This window comes from Pelophylax lessonae (genome assembly GCF_965119305.1).
Source record: "Pelophylax lessonae genome assembly, chromosome: 11".
NCBI classification, from domain to species: domain Eukaryota; kingdom Metazoa; phylum Chordata; class Amphibia; order Anura; family Ranidae; genus Pelophylax; species Pelophylax lessonae.
Window position 1 is genome coordinate 120,452,216 of NC_138778.1, and position 14,411 is coordinate 120,466,626.

At 44.4% G+C, this 14,411-nt stretch overlaps 1 protein-coding gene across 2 annotated transcripts in view; it reads left to right on the forward strand.

Moving 5' to 3' along the window:
- Window positions 1-14,411, forward strand: part of ZNF385C (zinc finger protein 385C) — a 330,357-nt gene that overhangs the window by 312,530 nt on the left and 3,416 nt on the right. For both annotated transcript variants that reach the window (XM_082271505.1, XM_082271506.1), the window contains one exon: window positions 6,348-6,446. In XM_082271505.1, the coding sequence (XP_082127631.1) occupies window positions 6,348-6,446 (99 nt within the window). The remainder of the gene's footprint in view (window positions 1-6,347; window positions 6,447-14,411) is intronic.

A 14,411-nucleotide genomic window follows, 5' to 3' on the forward strand; every position in this document is an offset into this window, starting at 1 on the left:
TGTTGTAAAGGAGAAAAGAGGTACTCAAGTGGTTTTAGAGGATTTAGATGGACACACAAAAGTGCGTAATTCCTCATTTGTGAAAAGAAATTTATTGAGTCAGAAGGTCAAGTAACGGAAGATGGCGAACAGGCAAAGAGTAGTGATGATACTGCCAGTGATCCAGACTTCAATCCACACCATCCACATCGGAATGGCCAAGAGAAAAACGAGAAACAAATCCACCGGCCTACCTTAAGGACTATGTGTATAGTCAGGAGTTTATAGTTTAAATTTTTAGTTGTTCATCCATGCATTTTGTTAATATTATTAATACGTTGTGCATGTTATGTTTTATTCAAAGAGAGGAGGGAATGTAGTATGGTAAGCAACGGGTTAAGTTGCTGTCTGCAAAATGTTACAATTATGTATATGTATGGGAGCTGGGTGTGGCTGAAGTTAGTTGCATGCTGATGTGCAGTGAATAAAGAAGCAACCTGTACAGCCTGTCTGTGTTAATACACTACAATGTTTGAAGCCTGAAATGTGGCAAAAGGTCGCAAAGTTCAAGGGGGCCGAACACTTTTGCAAGGCACTGTACATGTTGATCATATCCCCCCTTAATCTCCTCTTCTCAAGAGAGAATAAATTCAGTTCCTCTAATCTTTTCTCATAGCTTAGGTCCTCCATGCCTCTTATCAGTTTGGTTGCCCTTCTCTGCACTTTCTCCAGTCCCCCGATATCCTTTTTGAGAACTGGTGCCCAAAACTGAACTGCATATTCCAGATGAGGTCTTACTAATGATTTGTACAGGGGCAAAAATATATCTCTCTCTCTGGAGTCCATGCCTCTGTTAATACAAGAAACGACTCTGCTTGCTTTAGAAACCGAACCTTGGCATTTAATGCTATTATTAAGCTTATGATCTACCAGAACACCCAGATCCTTCTCCGCTATGGATTCCCCCAGTTCTACTCCCCCCTAGTATGTATGATGCATGCATATTCTTCCCCCCAGGTGCATAACTTTACATTTATCAACATTAAACCTCATTTGCCACATAGTTGCCCAATGAACAGCACATATCTTTTGTTGTCCGCCCGCTTGCCTGTTTATGTGATCTGCTTACTGCTTTTCCTAGCAGTTTTATACAACAGGGGGCTCATGATGTAACTAAGGCAGGCAGAACCTCCCACTTAGCACATAGGATGCCGTCAGTGAATGAAATGCAGGAGGTGTGTGCCTTTTATCAACCAGCAGGAGGATAGTCTTACTTACATGCTTAAAATGTATATATTCAACATAGGGGGAATTATTTTCTTTCTCAACAAAAGTTGCTGTTATACCTGCCTGAAATGTATAAACGATATTCCTGATAGTTGGAAGCGATAGACTATGAGCCAAGCAGCTTGCATTGTACAGCGCTGGTACTGAGAACTGGAAGGGGAGTACAGTAACACTAACAAGCTCAATGGAAATTTATTGGCACTGTAGCAGCTGTGCATAGCAACCAATCAGCTCCTATCTTTCATTTTCAAACCTGAACTAAAAGTAGAAAATAGCAGCCTCCCTAAGGATCAGCAACAACCCATACCAATGCCAAAGGCAGTGGAAACAAGATACAGAATAATATGTCAGGACTTTTAAAGTGAAACTTCACTTTCCCAATCAACATTGATTATTTTCAACCATTATGCTGCTAGCGTTAGTAAAAAGATATATATCATATTTACTTGTTTTAAACTTTCCTTTTTACATTTCTTCAGTTACTTCCTGGTTTCCTGCCTAGGCAAATGATGTCATACATTCCAGGAGTCTTCAGGAGGGGAGGAGGAGTTTTCACAGCTCAGCACACTCTCCTGCCTGCATACTTGAGCTAAGGGCAGGAAGTAAATGCTACATGAATCATTTACCCTTACTCAAGATGGCCACGGCCAGAAATGTTAAGGGGTGTTTTTCAAAGGGTGATTTCTAATGATGGAGACATGGATGGATGGATATACTGTGTGTGCCTCCATTCAGAGGCGTAACTAGGACCTTCAGGGCCCCCGGTGCAAGAAACCATGAAGGGCCCCCCGGACCCCTGGCTGGGGCCCTTCCCTTCAAGCCTGGGGCTCTCCCTCTGATCCTGGGGCCCTTTACACTTGTTGCGGGACCCTTTCACAAGTTCTGCAGTGGGCCCCCTTCCTGCCAGCTTGGGTCCTCCCCTCGGTGGTGGAATGCCAGGGCCCGGTTGCAAGTGTGACCTTTGCGATCCTGCTAGTTCACCCACTGGTGTCAGTAGTTTTTATTTTTTGGTATTTTAATTGTATTATTTTTATCATTTTATTACATTTTTTTTACAATGTCACTGACTATGACTCTGTCCATTCAGAAAAGGAAGGAGCTGGCAAATTACATATTTACCGACCCTTCCTGGTTCTCTATTGTGTCATCCTATCCTACCCTATCCAGGTGTACAGGGGAGCCGCACAGGCCCCCTGGAGCATGGAGCCTGGTTGCAATTGCAACCCCTGTAGTTACGCCCCTGCCTCCATTGCAGCCGAATAGCACATTTGTGCTCCTACTTGGCATGCCTTCCATGCCCCTCTATTAGTGCCTCCCAGGCTTCAGGGGAGTCCCCACGCCTCATTACAAGACTTGTAACTTTAAATAATTTCCAACTTGCACAGGATACTTTCATGCAAGCACCCTATTCCTGAGGAAGCAAAAGTAAAAAATCTGTCAAGTGATGCCAAATTTAATATGTGACCACTAAAAGTACACTGTTTATATGGATTTACAGATATTGTAAAATTGTTTTGATGATATTTTTATACTGGTCCATGGTGTAGCCTCTTTATGGGTGTTATGCACAAAGCTATTTGGATGATTTTTTAACTTGGGATTTTATGTATTTTGTACCCCTGTATTGATAAAAAAAATGTTTTTATCACACTTTGGGGGGCGGGGATTTACAAAATCTGGTGCAGCTTCGCATAGAAACCAATCAGTTTCCATTCCAGGTTTTATTGTCAAAGCTTAACTGAACAAGTTGACATTAGAAGGTGATTGGCTACCGTGCACAGCTGCACCAGATTCTGTGTGCACCATATTTAGTAAATCTCCTCCTTTGTGTACGTAAGTTACTGAGGGGCCACACCTTAAGGCCCCTTTCGCACGGGCTTTCCGATCAGGTCCGCCTGTCAGTTTTTCAGATCGGATGCTCCATGCAGCCCTATGGAGCGGCGGATGTCAGCAGAGACATGTCCGCTGACACCCGCTGCTATCCGATCCGATCCTGTCCCTGAAATCTGGACGGATGGAAACCCTATTTTCCATCCGTCTGGAGGATCAGATTGGATGAAAATGGACAGGCGCTCCGTTTTCATCAGATCTCCCATAGAGGGGAGAGGGGCTCTGACAGATCTGTCTCTGCAAGGTAAGCGGAGACAGAGCTGTCATCCAGCTGCTTAGCGGGGATCGGTGGATCAATCACCACTGAGCAAAACGGAGTCCATCGGGAAGGTGCCTAACGGCACTTTTCCACTGCAAGTACCGGCTTGGCTCTACTCGGCCCTGCTTGGCCCGGTTTGCTTTTCCACTGCTGGTACCGCATGGTACGGTGTTGGAACGGTTTGGTATGGTTTGCTTTTCCACTAAAGTAGTACTAAAGTTAAGTGGGTGGGATAACAACGATTCTCTGACCAATCAGTGGCTAGTAGTGACTGCATGCAAAGGATTGTAGGATATGGTACCGGTATGGTACCTCTTAGAACCACAATCGAGGTGGTACTGTTTTAGAGAGCCGTACTGTTTGGTTCCATGCAGTGGAAAAGTGCCGCCGTACCGAACCGTTCCTACACCATACCATGCGGTACCAGCAGTGGAAAAGCACAAAAGCGAGCCGAACCGTTCGGTTCCATGCAGTGGAAAAGCACCATAAGAGTCCTGTCATAGTATTCTGCATCTTGTTTCAAACCTGAATTGGACAAGCTGAAGTTAAAAGCTGATTGGTTGTCATGCACAGCTGCTCCAGATCTTTTTTTGGTCAATACCCCCAAATCTGTTTTGTCTTGTCTGTATTTGTTAGAAGCTGACCTCTGAGAGAAATGTGCAAGTCGGAACCTTTTAAACAAAGAGTAAAATATTAGTAGACAGGTAGCAGAATAAACTAAAGATGGGCAATATTGTTACACTCCCAGCTATGTATTGTGGCAATATAGCAGGAGTCTCACTCAATTTCATTGCGGGCCAAATTAGCAAGGTTGCCCTCAAAGGACTTGGTTGTATCTATAAGACTAGATATTCAGAGCTCCCCCTTACATCAGAGGTCAAGCCCCCCCCCCTTTAAGAAGTCAAGAGGCCCCCACCGCCCTTACATCACAGTGCACCCCCCTTACCTTGTGCTGCTGCTGGAAAAAAGCTGGGGGTGGAGCTGGGAAGTAGAAAGTGCAGGGTCTGGAGAAGGACTGGAGCCAGCTGCTGGATGCGGAGACCAGGGGGGGCAGAGACGAATGGGTACTGCAACTGCACAGAGAGGCTCAGGATCTGTAGGAGGAGCTCTGTCCTCCTCTCTACTGCAGACTGCTGAGACAGATGTTAGGCAGAGATGAGCCACTCCATGGCTGAACGGAGAAGCGCAGGATCTGGCAAAGATGTTTTGTCCTCCTCTCTGCTGCCAACTGCTGAGACAAAGTAGGGGCAGAGATGAGGGGAGTGCTACAGCTGCAGGAGAGGTTTGAGGGCCCCATGAAATAACCTGGTGGGCCAGATTCGGCCCATGGGCCTTGTGTTTGACATGTGCGCAGAGTGTGAATTACATAGGCGGATGACCAGATTTACAAATAGCATAGCAGGTAATAAGTTCACAACAATCTATTTGAAGCCCAACTCACACCAAATGTGTTATTTCATTTTGGGTATGGTGGGGAAAGGTTTGATCCTTTCACATTTTATTTATTGCCGTTTGTGCCCCAATTCTGGAGATTTCCCTGACTTCTTGTCAAGATAGCGAATGGGAAATCTCTACAATAGGGACATAAAAAAAAACTATTTTTAGAGAAGTGAGGAGAGTAAAACAATGTTCTTTTTGTTGTCCGAGCTTCCTGTCTTGGTAACAACTGCTCCTTCCATTTCTTCTACTGATGTCAGAGGGACAGAAAGTGACGGTAAGTCTCCTTAGGTCCCTTTCACATGTGCTTTCTGCCCGATCCCTGCTGAGCAGGTGGATGACAGCTCCGTCTCCACTTACTTTGCACAGACAAAGCTGTTAGATCCCCGCTCTCCTCTATGGGAGATCGGATGAAAATGGACCACCTGTTTGTTTTCATCCGATCTGATCCTTCAGACGGATGGAGAATAGGGTTTCCATCCGTCTGAATTTCATGGACCACATCGGATCGGATAGCAGCGGGTGTCAGCGGACATGTCACCACTGACATCCGCTGCTCCATAGAGGTGCATGGAGCATTCGATCCGGTCCGCCTGAAAAACTGACAGATGGACCGGATCAGAAAGCCCGTGTGAAAGGAGCCTAAAGCCTCGTACACACGCAACGAATTTCCGCCGACCGGTCATCCGTCTTTTGTCCAGAGTGGTGTTTTGTTGGTTGGAATGTGCTCTAGACTGCAAACAAATTTTCCCGCAGGACAGAATTCTACTTCAGAAGTGATGTCATGTGTTGGATTGATTTCTTTGTGTTCTTTCATCTCTGAGCATGCCTAGTCCTGCTCACAAGATTTTTCCCCATCGAAATCTGTACTAATGAGACGAAAATTGGACGTGTTTTGACGGAGGACAAAAATTTTATAGCCTGCACACCAGGATTTTTTCGGCCTGAAAAGTCGGATTCGGTTGTCGAGAGCACCATACTAACAAAATCAAAACGCGTCTACCTTGTCACGATTTTCATATTTGGATGTCCAGTCAATAAATCTGGATTTTGACTCAACCTGGAGTGCTCCCAATTCCTTTTCCTTTATCAAGTTTCCACGGAGTGAGTCATCAGGCAATTACACCACCTTGAGCAGTGAGTCCTTGTCTCTTCAATTACCATACTAACAAACCGAAAATCGGCAGATCGGTCGTCGGACGAAAGTTCCCGGCTGAATTTCCACTTGTGTGTACGGGCCTTTAGTGTAATCACAGACAAATATAAAAGCCTGATAGAAATTGTAACTCTTCCCCCACTTTATCCAAAGCTAAAACTAGTTCCATATCTCCAGAAAATTTTTATAAGGTTTAAAAGTGATATATAAAAAGGGCATGTAATTACTCCAAATCACTGAATCAAGTTACGATGTCTCATACACAGAAGTCCATGTGTTTTCTTTGCTTATGACAAACAGAATCAGTAATCCAGTATCTGTTTTATTCTCTTGTATCAGCACATGAACAGCAGAAGACACAAAGACAGATTGGCTGGGAAACCTCCAAAGCCCAAATACAGTCCTTTCAGCAAGCTGCAGAAGAACGCTGCTTTAGCGGTGAGTGCACACCAAATACAATGTAGAGATCACATCTCAGTTACTTCTATCATTCACAATAAGAAAATCTGAGATCAAAGTCTGATTGTAAGATAACACTTTAAGGGTCCTTTCACACGGCCGCTCCGTGTGAAAGGTCCGCTGCAGGACTTTTTTTTTTTTTTTTTCCACGGAGCGGATGACATTTCTGTCATCCGCTCCGTGTGCCCGCATATCATCCCATCCGTTTGCGGATGATATGCGGGCATAATGTAAGTATATGGCACTGCGTATGTCAGCGAATGACACCGCTGACATCCGATTTTCCTTCCTTTCCGTTTTTTACACGGAAGGAAAAATGGGGTTCTGTTCCATTCGTAAAAACGGAACAGAACTGAAAGGAGGAAAATCGGATGTCAGCGGATGGTATTCCGCTGACATCCGCAGTGCCATAGACTTACATTATGTCCGCAAATCATCCGCAAACGGATTGGATGATTTGCGGACACACGGAGCGGCCGTGTGAAAGGACCCTAACACAAAGCCATGTGTTTTGGGGGCCCCCTTCATCAGGATCGGGCTACAAATAAACAACAGTAAAGTTTAAATTATGTAAGGGTATGTTACATAGTTACATAGTTACATAGTTAGTGAGGCTGAAAAAAGACACAAGTCCATCCAGTTCAACCTATGATGTGTGTGTGTTTGCTTTTAACCGTACATTGTATACCCCTGTATGTTGTGGTCTTTAAGGTGTCCATCCAATAGTTTTTTGAAACTATCAATGCTCCCCGCTGATACGACTGCTTGCGGAAGAGAATTCCACATCCTTACTGCTCTTACAGTGAAGAACCCCTTACGCACTTTAAGGTTAAACCGCCTTTCCTCAAGTTTTAGTGAGTGGCCACGTGTCTTATTGTATCTCCTTTCTCTGAATAGTTTGTTCCTTATGCTAGGGTCACCAGTACAGTATTTGTACATTGATATCATATCCCCCCTCAATCGTCTCTTCTCCAGAGAGAATAGGTTCAGTGCTTGTAATCTTTCCTCATAGCTGATGTCCTCCATTCCTCTAATTATTTTTGTTGCCCTTCTCTGGACTTTCTCCAGTTCCAGCACATCCTTCCTGAGGACCGGTGCCCAGAACTGGACAGAATACTCCAGATGTGGCCGGACCAGAGTCTTGTAGAGTGGGAGAATAATCTCTTTATTTCTGGAGTGAATCCCCTTTTTTATACATCCCAGTATTCTGTTGGCTTTGCTTGCAGCGGCTTGGCATTGCATGCCACTTCCAAGCCTGTTGTCTACCAGTACCCCCAGGTCCCTTTCCATCCTAGACTCACCCAGAGGTTCCCCCCCTAGTGAGTAGCTTGCTTTCTGGTTTCTGGCCCCCAAGTGCATTACTTTACATTTTTCTACATTAAATCTCATCTGCCATGTAGTTGCCCACCCCGTTATTTTGTTCAGGTCTGCTTGCAAGATTTCCACATCCTGCATAGAAGATATTGGCATGCCTAATTTAGTATCATCTGCAAATACTGAGATTGTACTAGATATCCCCTCCTCTAGATCATTTATGAATAAATTAAACAGGGGCTATGTAATATAGTAAAATAATCATATTCATATAAAATGTATATAGTGCCTAATGTTAAAAGAAAAATGATATATAATATATATATATATATATATATATATAGAGTGTGAGGGGCTTGCGCTTAGGAAACCTCGGTTCGGTGAGTATAAATAAAAATAAAAACAATAACTAAGTAATAAATCAATAAATTAAATACATAAGCTGCTGCTAGGTAGAAAAGGTGATACCTTTCAAACAATACTGAAAAACTAAGTACCTGCGCTGCTTAAACCGAAACCATAAACATAAATATCAGTTGTGCTAATAAATAAATAACATCATAAAGTGCTCGTGCGAATAACTGTGCAACTGTGTATATAAATATAGTGTTACACTAAATATAACAGCATAAATATTATAAATAAACTCATATGTGTGACATATCATATATCAAAAGTAATTATAAATATAAAGTTCATAACAATAAATATCTTCCAAACTGAATAAAGTGCAAGTCTCTTGTGCTACTATAAGTGCTCCGTGCTCAAGGTATATGGATAAAGTGCCGGTGCTCAGTCCTTGTGAGTTAGTGCTCCCCTCTCGGTCCCACACTCACCAGAAGCAGAGAGTAATATCGCCTTAAAAACTGGTTGTATAAGGTAACCGCCTCTTATGGATCACCAACAGATATAAGCTGTAGATCTCCTGTGCCTCTATATCCAGGTAAATATCCAGGTGATGCTCCCCAGTATCATGAAAAGAAAAGGGCCATCATCGTGCAGTATGTTCTAAAAGGTTTATTTTCCACGCAATAAAAAGATACACTTACAAAACATAAAGAATCAATCCGCCTTTAGCAAACCCACGGGACGCCAAACGAATGGCCATGCGTTCCACCCGTGTAACCGGAAGCCGGAAGCCGGAAGAGGTTGCAGCCGGAAATGACGTACTACGTGTTCGGACGGCTTGACGCGTTTCGCTCCGCCAATCAGAGCGTTCTCAAAAGCGTTTTGACGCCCTCGCTTTTGAGAACGCTCTGATTGGCGGAGCGAAACGCGTCAAGCCGTCCGAACACGTAGTACGTCATTTCCGGCTGCAACCTCTTCCGGCTTCCGGTTACACGGGTGGAACGCACGGCCATTCGTTTGGCGTCCCGTGGGTTTGCTAAAGGCGGATTGATTCTTTATGTTTTGTAAGTGTATCTTTTTATTGCGTGGAAAATAAACCTTTTAGAACATACTGCACGATGATGGCCCTTTTCTTTTCATGATACTGGGGAGCATCACCTGGATATTTACCTGGATATAGAGGCACAGGAGATCTACAGCTTATATCTGTTGGTGATCCATAAGAGGCGGTTACCTTATACAACCAGTTTTTAAGGCGATATTACTCTCTGCTTCTGGTGAGTGTGGGACCGAGAGGGGAGCACTAACTCACAAGGACTGAGCACCGGCACTTTATCCATATATATATATATATATACACACTATATTACCAAAAGTATTGGAACGCCTGCCTTTACGTGCACATAAACTTTAACGATTTAAGGACCACCCCATGTACATATACTGCGGCAGGGCGGCCCTTAAGTGCAAAATCACGTACCTGTCTGTGATTTTCTTCTTCGGCTCTGGGGCACGTAATTGGATTGGTGATTGTTCGCAGAAAGGCAGAACACCGGTCTGCCTATGTAAACAAGGCAGGCCGCCGTTCTGCCAGAGAGGAAAATGGAGATCTTGTGTTTCTTTAAAGCAGAAACACGGATCTCTGTTTTCCTTTAACCACTGGCCGACCGCCCGCCGCCTTTTTACTGTGGCAGGGCGGCTCGGCTGCGTCCAGTCACGTAGTACTACGTGACTGGAGTGCATGGTGTTTAGACCGCTAGATTGCCGCTGCCCTCCCGCGATCGTCCGGGAACCCGAGAGAAGACCCGCCTGCTTATGTAAACAAAGCAGGCGGATCTTCTCTCAGACAGACAGGGACAGATCAGCAGCTTCAGCTAAGCTGAAACTGTGATCTGTCTGTGCCTGTCACAGAACCCCCCCCACACAAACACACACACACACACACACAGTCAGTAAGCATACAGGCATACATTTAACCCCTTTTATCACCCCCAGTATTAACCCCTTCCCTGCCAGTGTCATGTATACAGTAACAGTGCATATTATTTAGCAGTGATTACTGTATTAGTGTCACTGGTCTCCAAAAAGTGTCAAAAATGTCAGTTAGGGGTCCGATCTGTCCATCGCAATGTTGCAGTCCCGCTAAAAATCACAGATCCCTGCCATTACTAGTAAAAAAAATAAATAAATAAAAAGTCCAAAATCTGTCCCATAGTTTGTAAATGCTATAACTTTTGTGCAAACCAATTCAGTTTGCCGAATCGCAAAAAATGGCCTCTTCATAAAGGGGGCAAATCCTTCTGGTCCAGAAGTGGTTAATCAAAGCACATCCCCCACAGCTTTTGTTGAGAAAGAAAATAATTCCCCCTATATTGAAAGCACTCACTCACATTTATCCCATTGATTGCCCGTGATGTTAACCCCTTCCCTGCCAGTGTCATTTATACAGTGACAGTGCTTTTTTATTTTAGCATCGATCACTGTATAGGCGTCACTTAGTGTCAGATTTGTCTGCTGCAATGTCACAGCCCTGCTAAAAAACGCTGATCACGGCCATTACTAGTAAAAAATAAAAAGTCCCTAAATTTATCTCATAGTTTGTAGACGCTATACCAATCAATGCGCAAACCAATCAATATACGCTTATGTAGCAGAAAACATATTGGCCTAAATTTATGGGGAAATTCGATTTTTTACATTTTTTTATTGGATATGTTTATAGCAGAAAGTAAAAAAAAAAAAAAAAAAAAAAAAAAAAAAAAATATATATATATATATATATATATATATATATATATATATATATATATATATATATATATATATATATATATATATATATATATATATATATATATATATATTATTTTTTTTTTTTTCCAAATTGACAGTTTTTTTTTGTATAGAACGCAAAAAGAAAAAATCCGCACAGGTGATCAAATAGCACCAAAAAAAAAAAGCTCTATTTGTGGGGAAAAAAGGACATCCATATTATGTGGGTACAGTGTCGAACGTTAAATTAACGCAGTGCAGTAGTGAAAAAAATGGCCTGGTCAGTAAGGGAGTAAAACCCTCTGGAGCTGAATTGATTCATTGCATGTCCAGTCTGTAGGGTTCAATATTGAGTTGGCTCACCCTTTGCAGATTATAACAGCTTCAACTCTTCTATGAAGGCTGTCCACAAGGTTTAGGAGTGTCTATGGGAATGTTTGACCATTCTTCCAGAAACACATTTGTGAGGTCAGGCACTGATGTTGGATGAGAAGGCCTGGCTCACAGTCGCCCGCTCTAATTTATACCAAAGGTGCTCTATCTGGTTAACGCCAGGACTCTGTACAATAGGAATGTGCGGTGAGGTCAGTGGCTGGTGAGGCACTGGCTAGTATCAGAGCCAGATACACACAGGTTACATATTCACAAGTTACGTATTCGATTCTTATTATGTAAGCGATTGAAGTTCTACTAGTTTTACTCATTTAACAAAAATATTTCCAAACGCTGTCCCTTTAAGATTTTTTTTTCAGTCACCCTTTTTGTTGATGCTACAAACAATATTATTAGTAAAGATTACAATAAAGATAGTAGAAAAAATAAAATATGTTTCTTTATTTTCTGAAGCCAGAAATATAACAGTAATATTCAGTAATAAACAAGTAAACAATAAAAGGTTCAGGGTTATTTACTAAAAGATGAAATGCAGGAGAATTTAAAAAAAATGATGCTTTTTACATGTAGGAGAACAACTTGAATGAACAACTTACTGAAGTTTGAAGTTATAACTTCAAACCGGTCATTTCAAAGTAAATAGATAAATAATAAATTATTATGTTATAACATATAAGAAACTTGATTGGTTCCTCAAGCCAGAGTGGTGGGATTGTGTAGGCAATGTTGAAATAAAACACAATTTATTGATAAAAATAATAAAGTAATAATAATCCCACCAATCCCACCACTCTTTGGCTTGAGGAACCAATCAATTTTCTTGTATGTTACCAGGGATGATGGCAAATACTATTGTTAAACTAAAATTATAGCTCTAAAACCAACCATAAAATGTTATAACATATAGCATAATAATATATTATTTTGCTTGAATAAAAAGGTACCTTTGCAACAGCAGCAGATTTTCCCTCTTAGGCCCCATGCACACGGGACGTTTTTAACGCCGCTGTAAGCAGCGTCAGGCGTTTTCTTTTTGCAGCCTGAAAACGCCCCTCCATGTTATTCTATGGCCTCATGCACACTCAGACGTTTTTGAGCTGTAAGTGGCTTAGGCGTTTTTAGGCTGCAACAAGAACCCACCACCTGCGCGTTCTGAGGACCAGCGTTACAGCGTTAAAAACGCCTGACGCTGCTAAAAGCTGAATAACTTTGCTATAACGTTGCTTAACGTGCGTTAAGCCACGTTATACGTTTTTTTTTTTCTTCCATTCAAAATCAATGGTTCCCTATGGGAGCCTATTGATTTGAATGGAGGTCGCACCGCAACACCGCAAGTCGGATCCGACTTTGCGGGGTGACTTGCGCTGTGGGAATCTTGAGGGGGAACTCCACGCCAAAATGGGAAAAAAAACGGCGTGGGGTCCCCACCCCAAGGTTCCAAACCAGGCCCTTCGGGTCTGTTATGGAATTTGAGGGTAGCCCCATGCCGAAAAAACGGCGTGGGGTCCCCCCCAAAATCCATACCAGACCCTTATCCGAGCATGCAGCCCGGCAGGCCAGGAAAGGGGAGGGGACGAGCGAGCGGCCCCACCCCCCCTGGACCACACCAGGCCACATGCCCTCAACATGGGGGGGTGTTGGTGCTTTGGGGCAGGGGGAGCTCTGCACCCCCCACCTCAAAGCACCTTGCCCCCATGTTGATGAGGACAAGGGCCTCATCCCCACAACCCTGGCCGGTGGTTGTGGGGGTCTGCGGCCAGGGGGCTCATCGGAATCTGGAAGCCCCCTTTAACAAGGGGGCACCCCAGATCCCGGACCCCCTCCCTATGTGAATGGGTATGGGGTACACTGTACCCCTACCCATTCACCCCATAAAAGGCAGTGTATGGAAATAACGACAAGAGACGTTTTGGAAAATTTATTAAAAATCTTCATCCGACTCTTCTTGTCTTCTCCTCTCCGGGGTCTTCTCCTCTCCGGGGTCTTCTGCTCTTTTGCTGTCCCCCTCTTCTTGTGTTCTTCTCTCCGGGGTCTTCTGCTGTCGCCTCTTCTGCTGTCCTCTCTTCTTTTCTTCTCCTCTCCGGTCTTCTGCTCTTTTGCTGTCGGCTGTCGGCTGTCTTCTTCCTCCGGTCCTCCTCCGACGACGACGTCTCCGCTGATTATGCCTATCTCCGGTCTCTTCAGCTTATTATATAGCCATTAGGGGCGTGGCCCCGATGACGTCATCTGGAGGCCCCGCCCCCTCATGTCACATATGACGTCATCTGTGACATGAGGGGGCGGGTCTCCAGATGACGTCATCGGGGCCACGCCCCTAATGGCTATATAATAAGCTGAAGAGACCGGAGATAGGCATAATCAGCGGAGACGTCGTCGGAGGAGGACCGGAGGAAGAAGACAGCCGACAGCAAAAGAGCAGAAGACCGGAGAGGAGAAGAAAAGAAGAGAGGACAGCAGAAGAGGGGACAGCAGAAGACCCCGGAGAGAAGAACACAAGAAGAGGGGGACAGCAAAAGAGCAGAAGACCCCGGAGAGGAGAAGACAAGTAGGGCGGACAGCAAAAGAGCAGAAGACCCCGGAGAGGAGAAGACCCTGGAGAGGAGAAGACAAGAAGAGTCGGATGAAGATTTTTAATAAATTTTCCAAAACGTCTCTTGTCGTTATTTCCATACACTGCCTTTTATGGGGTGAATGGGTAGGGGTACAGTGTACCCCATACCCATTCACATAGGGAGGGGGTCCGGGATCTGGGGTGCCCCCTTGTTAAAGGGGGCTTCCAGATTCCGATGAGCCCCCTGCCCGCAGACCCCTACAACCACCGGCCAGGGTTGTGGGGATGAGGCCCTTGTCCTCATCAACATGGGGGCAAGGTGCTTTGAGGTGGGGGGTGCAGAGCTCCCCCTGCCCCAAAGCACCAACACCCCCCCCATGTTGAGGGCATGTGGCCTGGTGTGGTCCAGGGGGGGTGGGGCCGCTCGCTCGTCCCCTCCCCTTTCCTGGCCTGCCGGGCTGCATGCTCGGATAAGGGTCTGGTATGGATTTTGGGGGGGACCCCACGCCGTTTTTTCGGCATGGGGCTACCCTCAAATTCCATAACAGACCCGAAGGGCCTGGTTT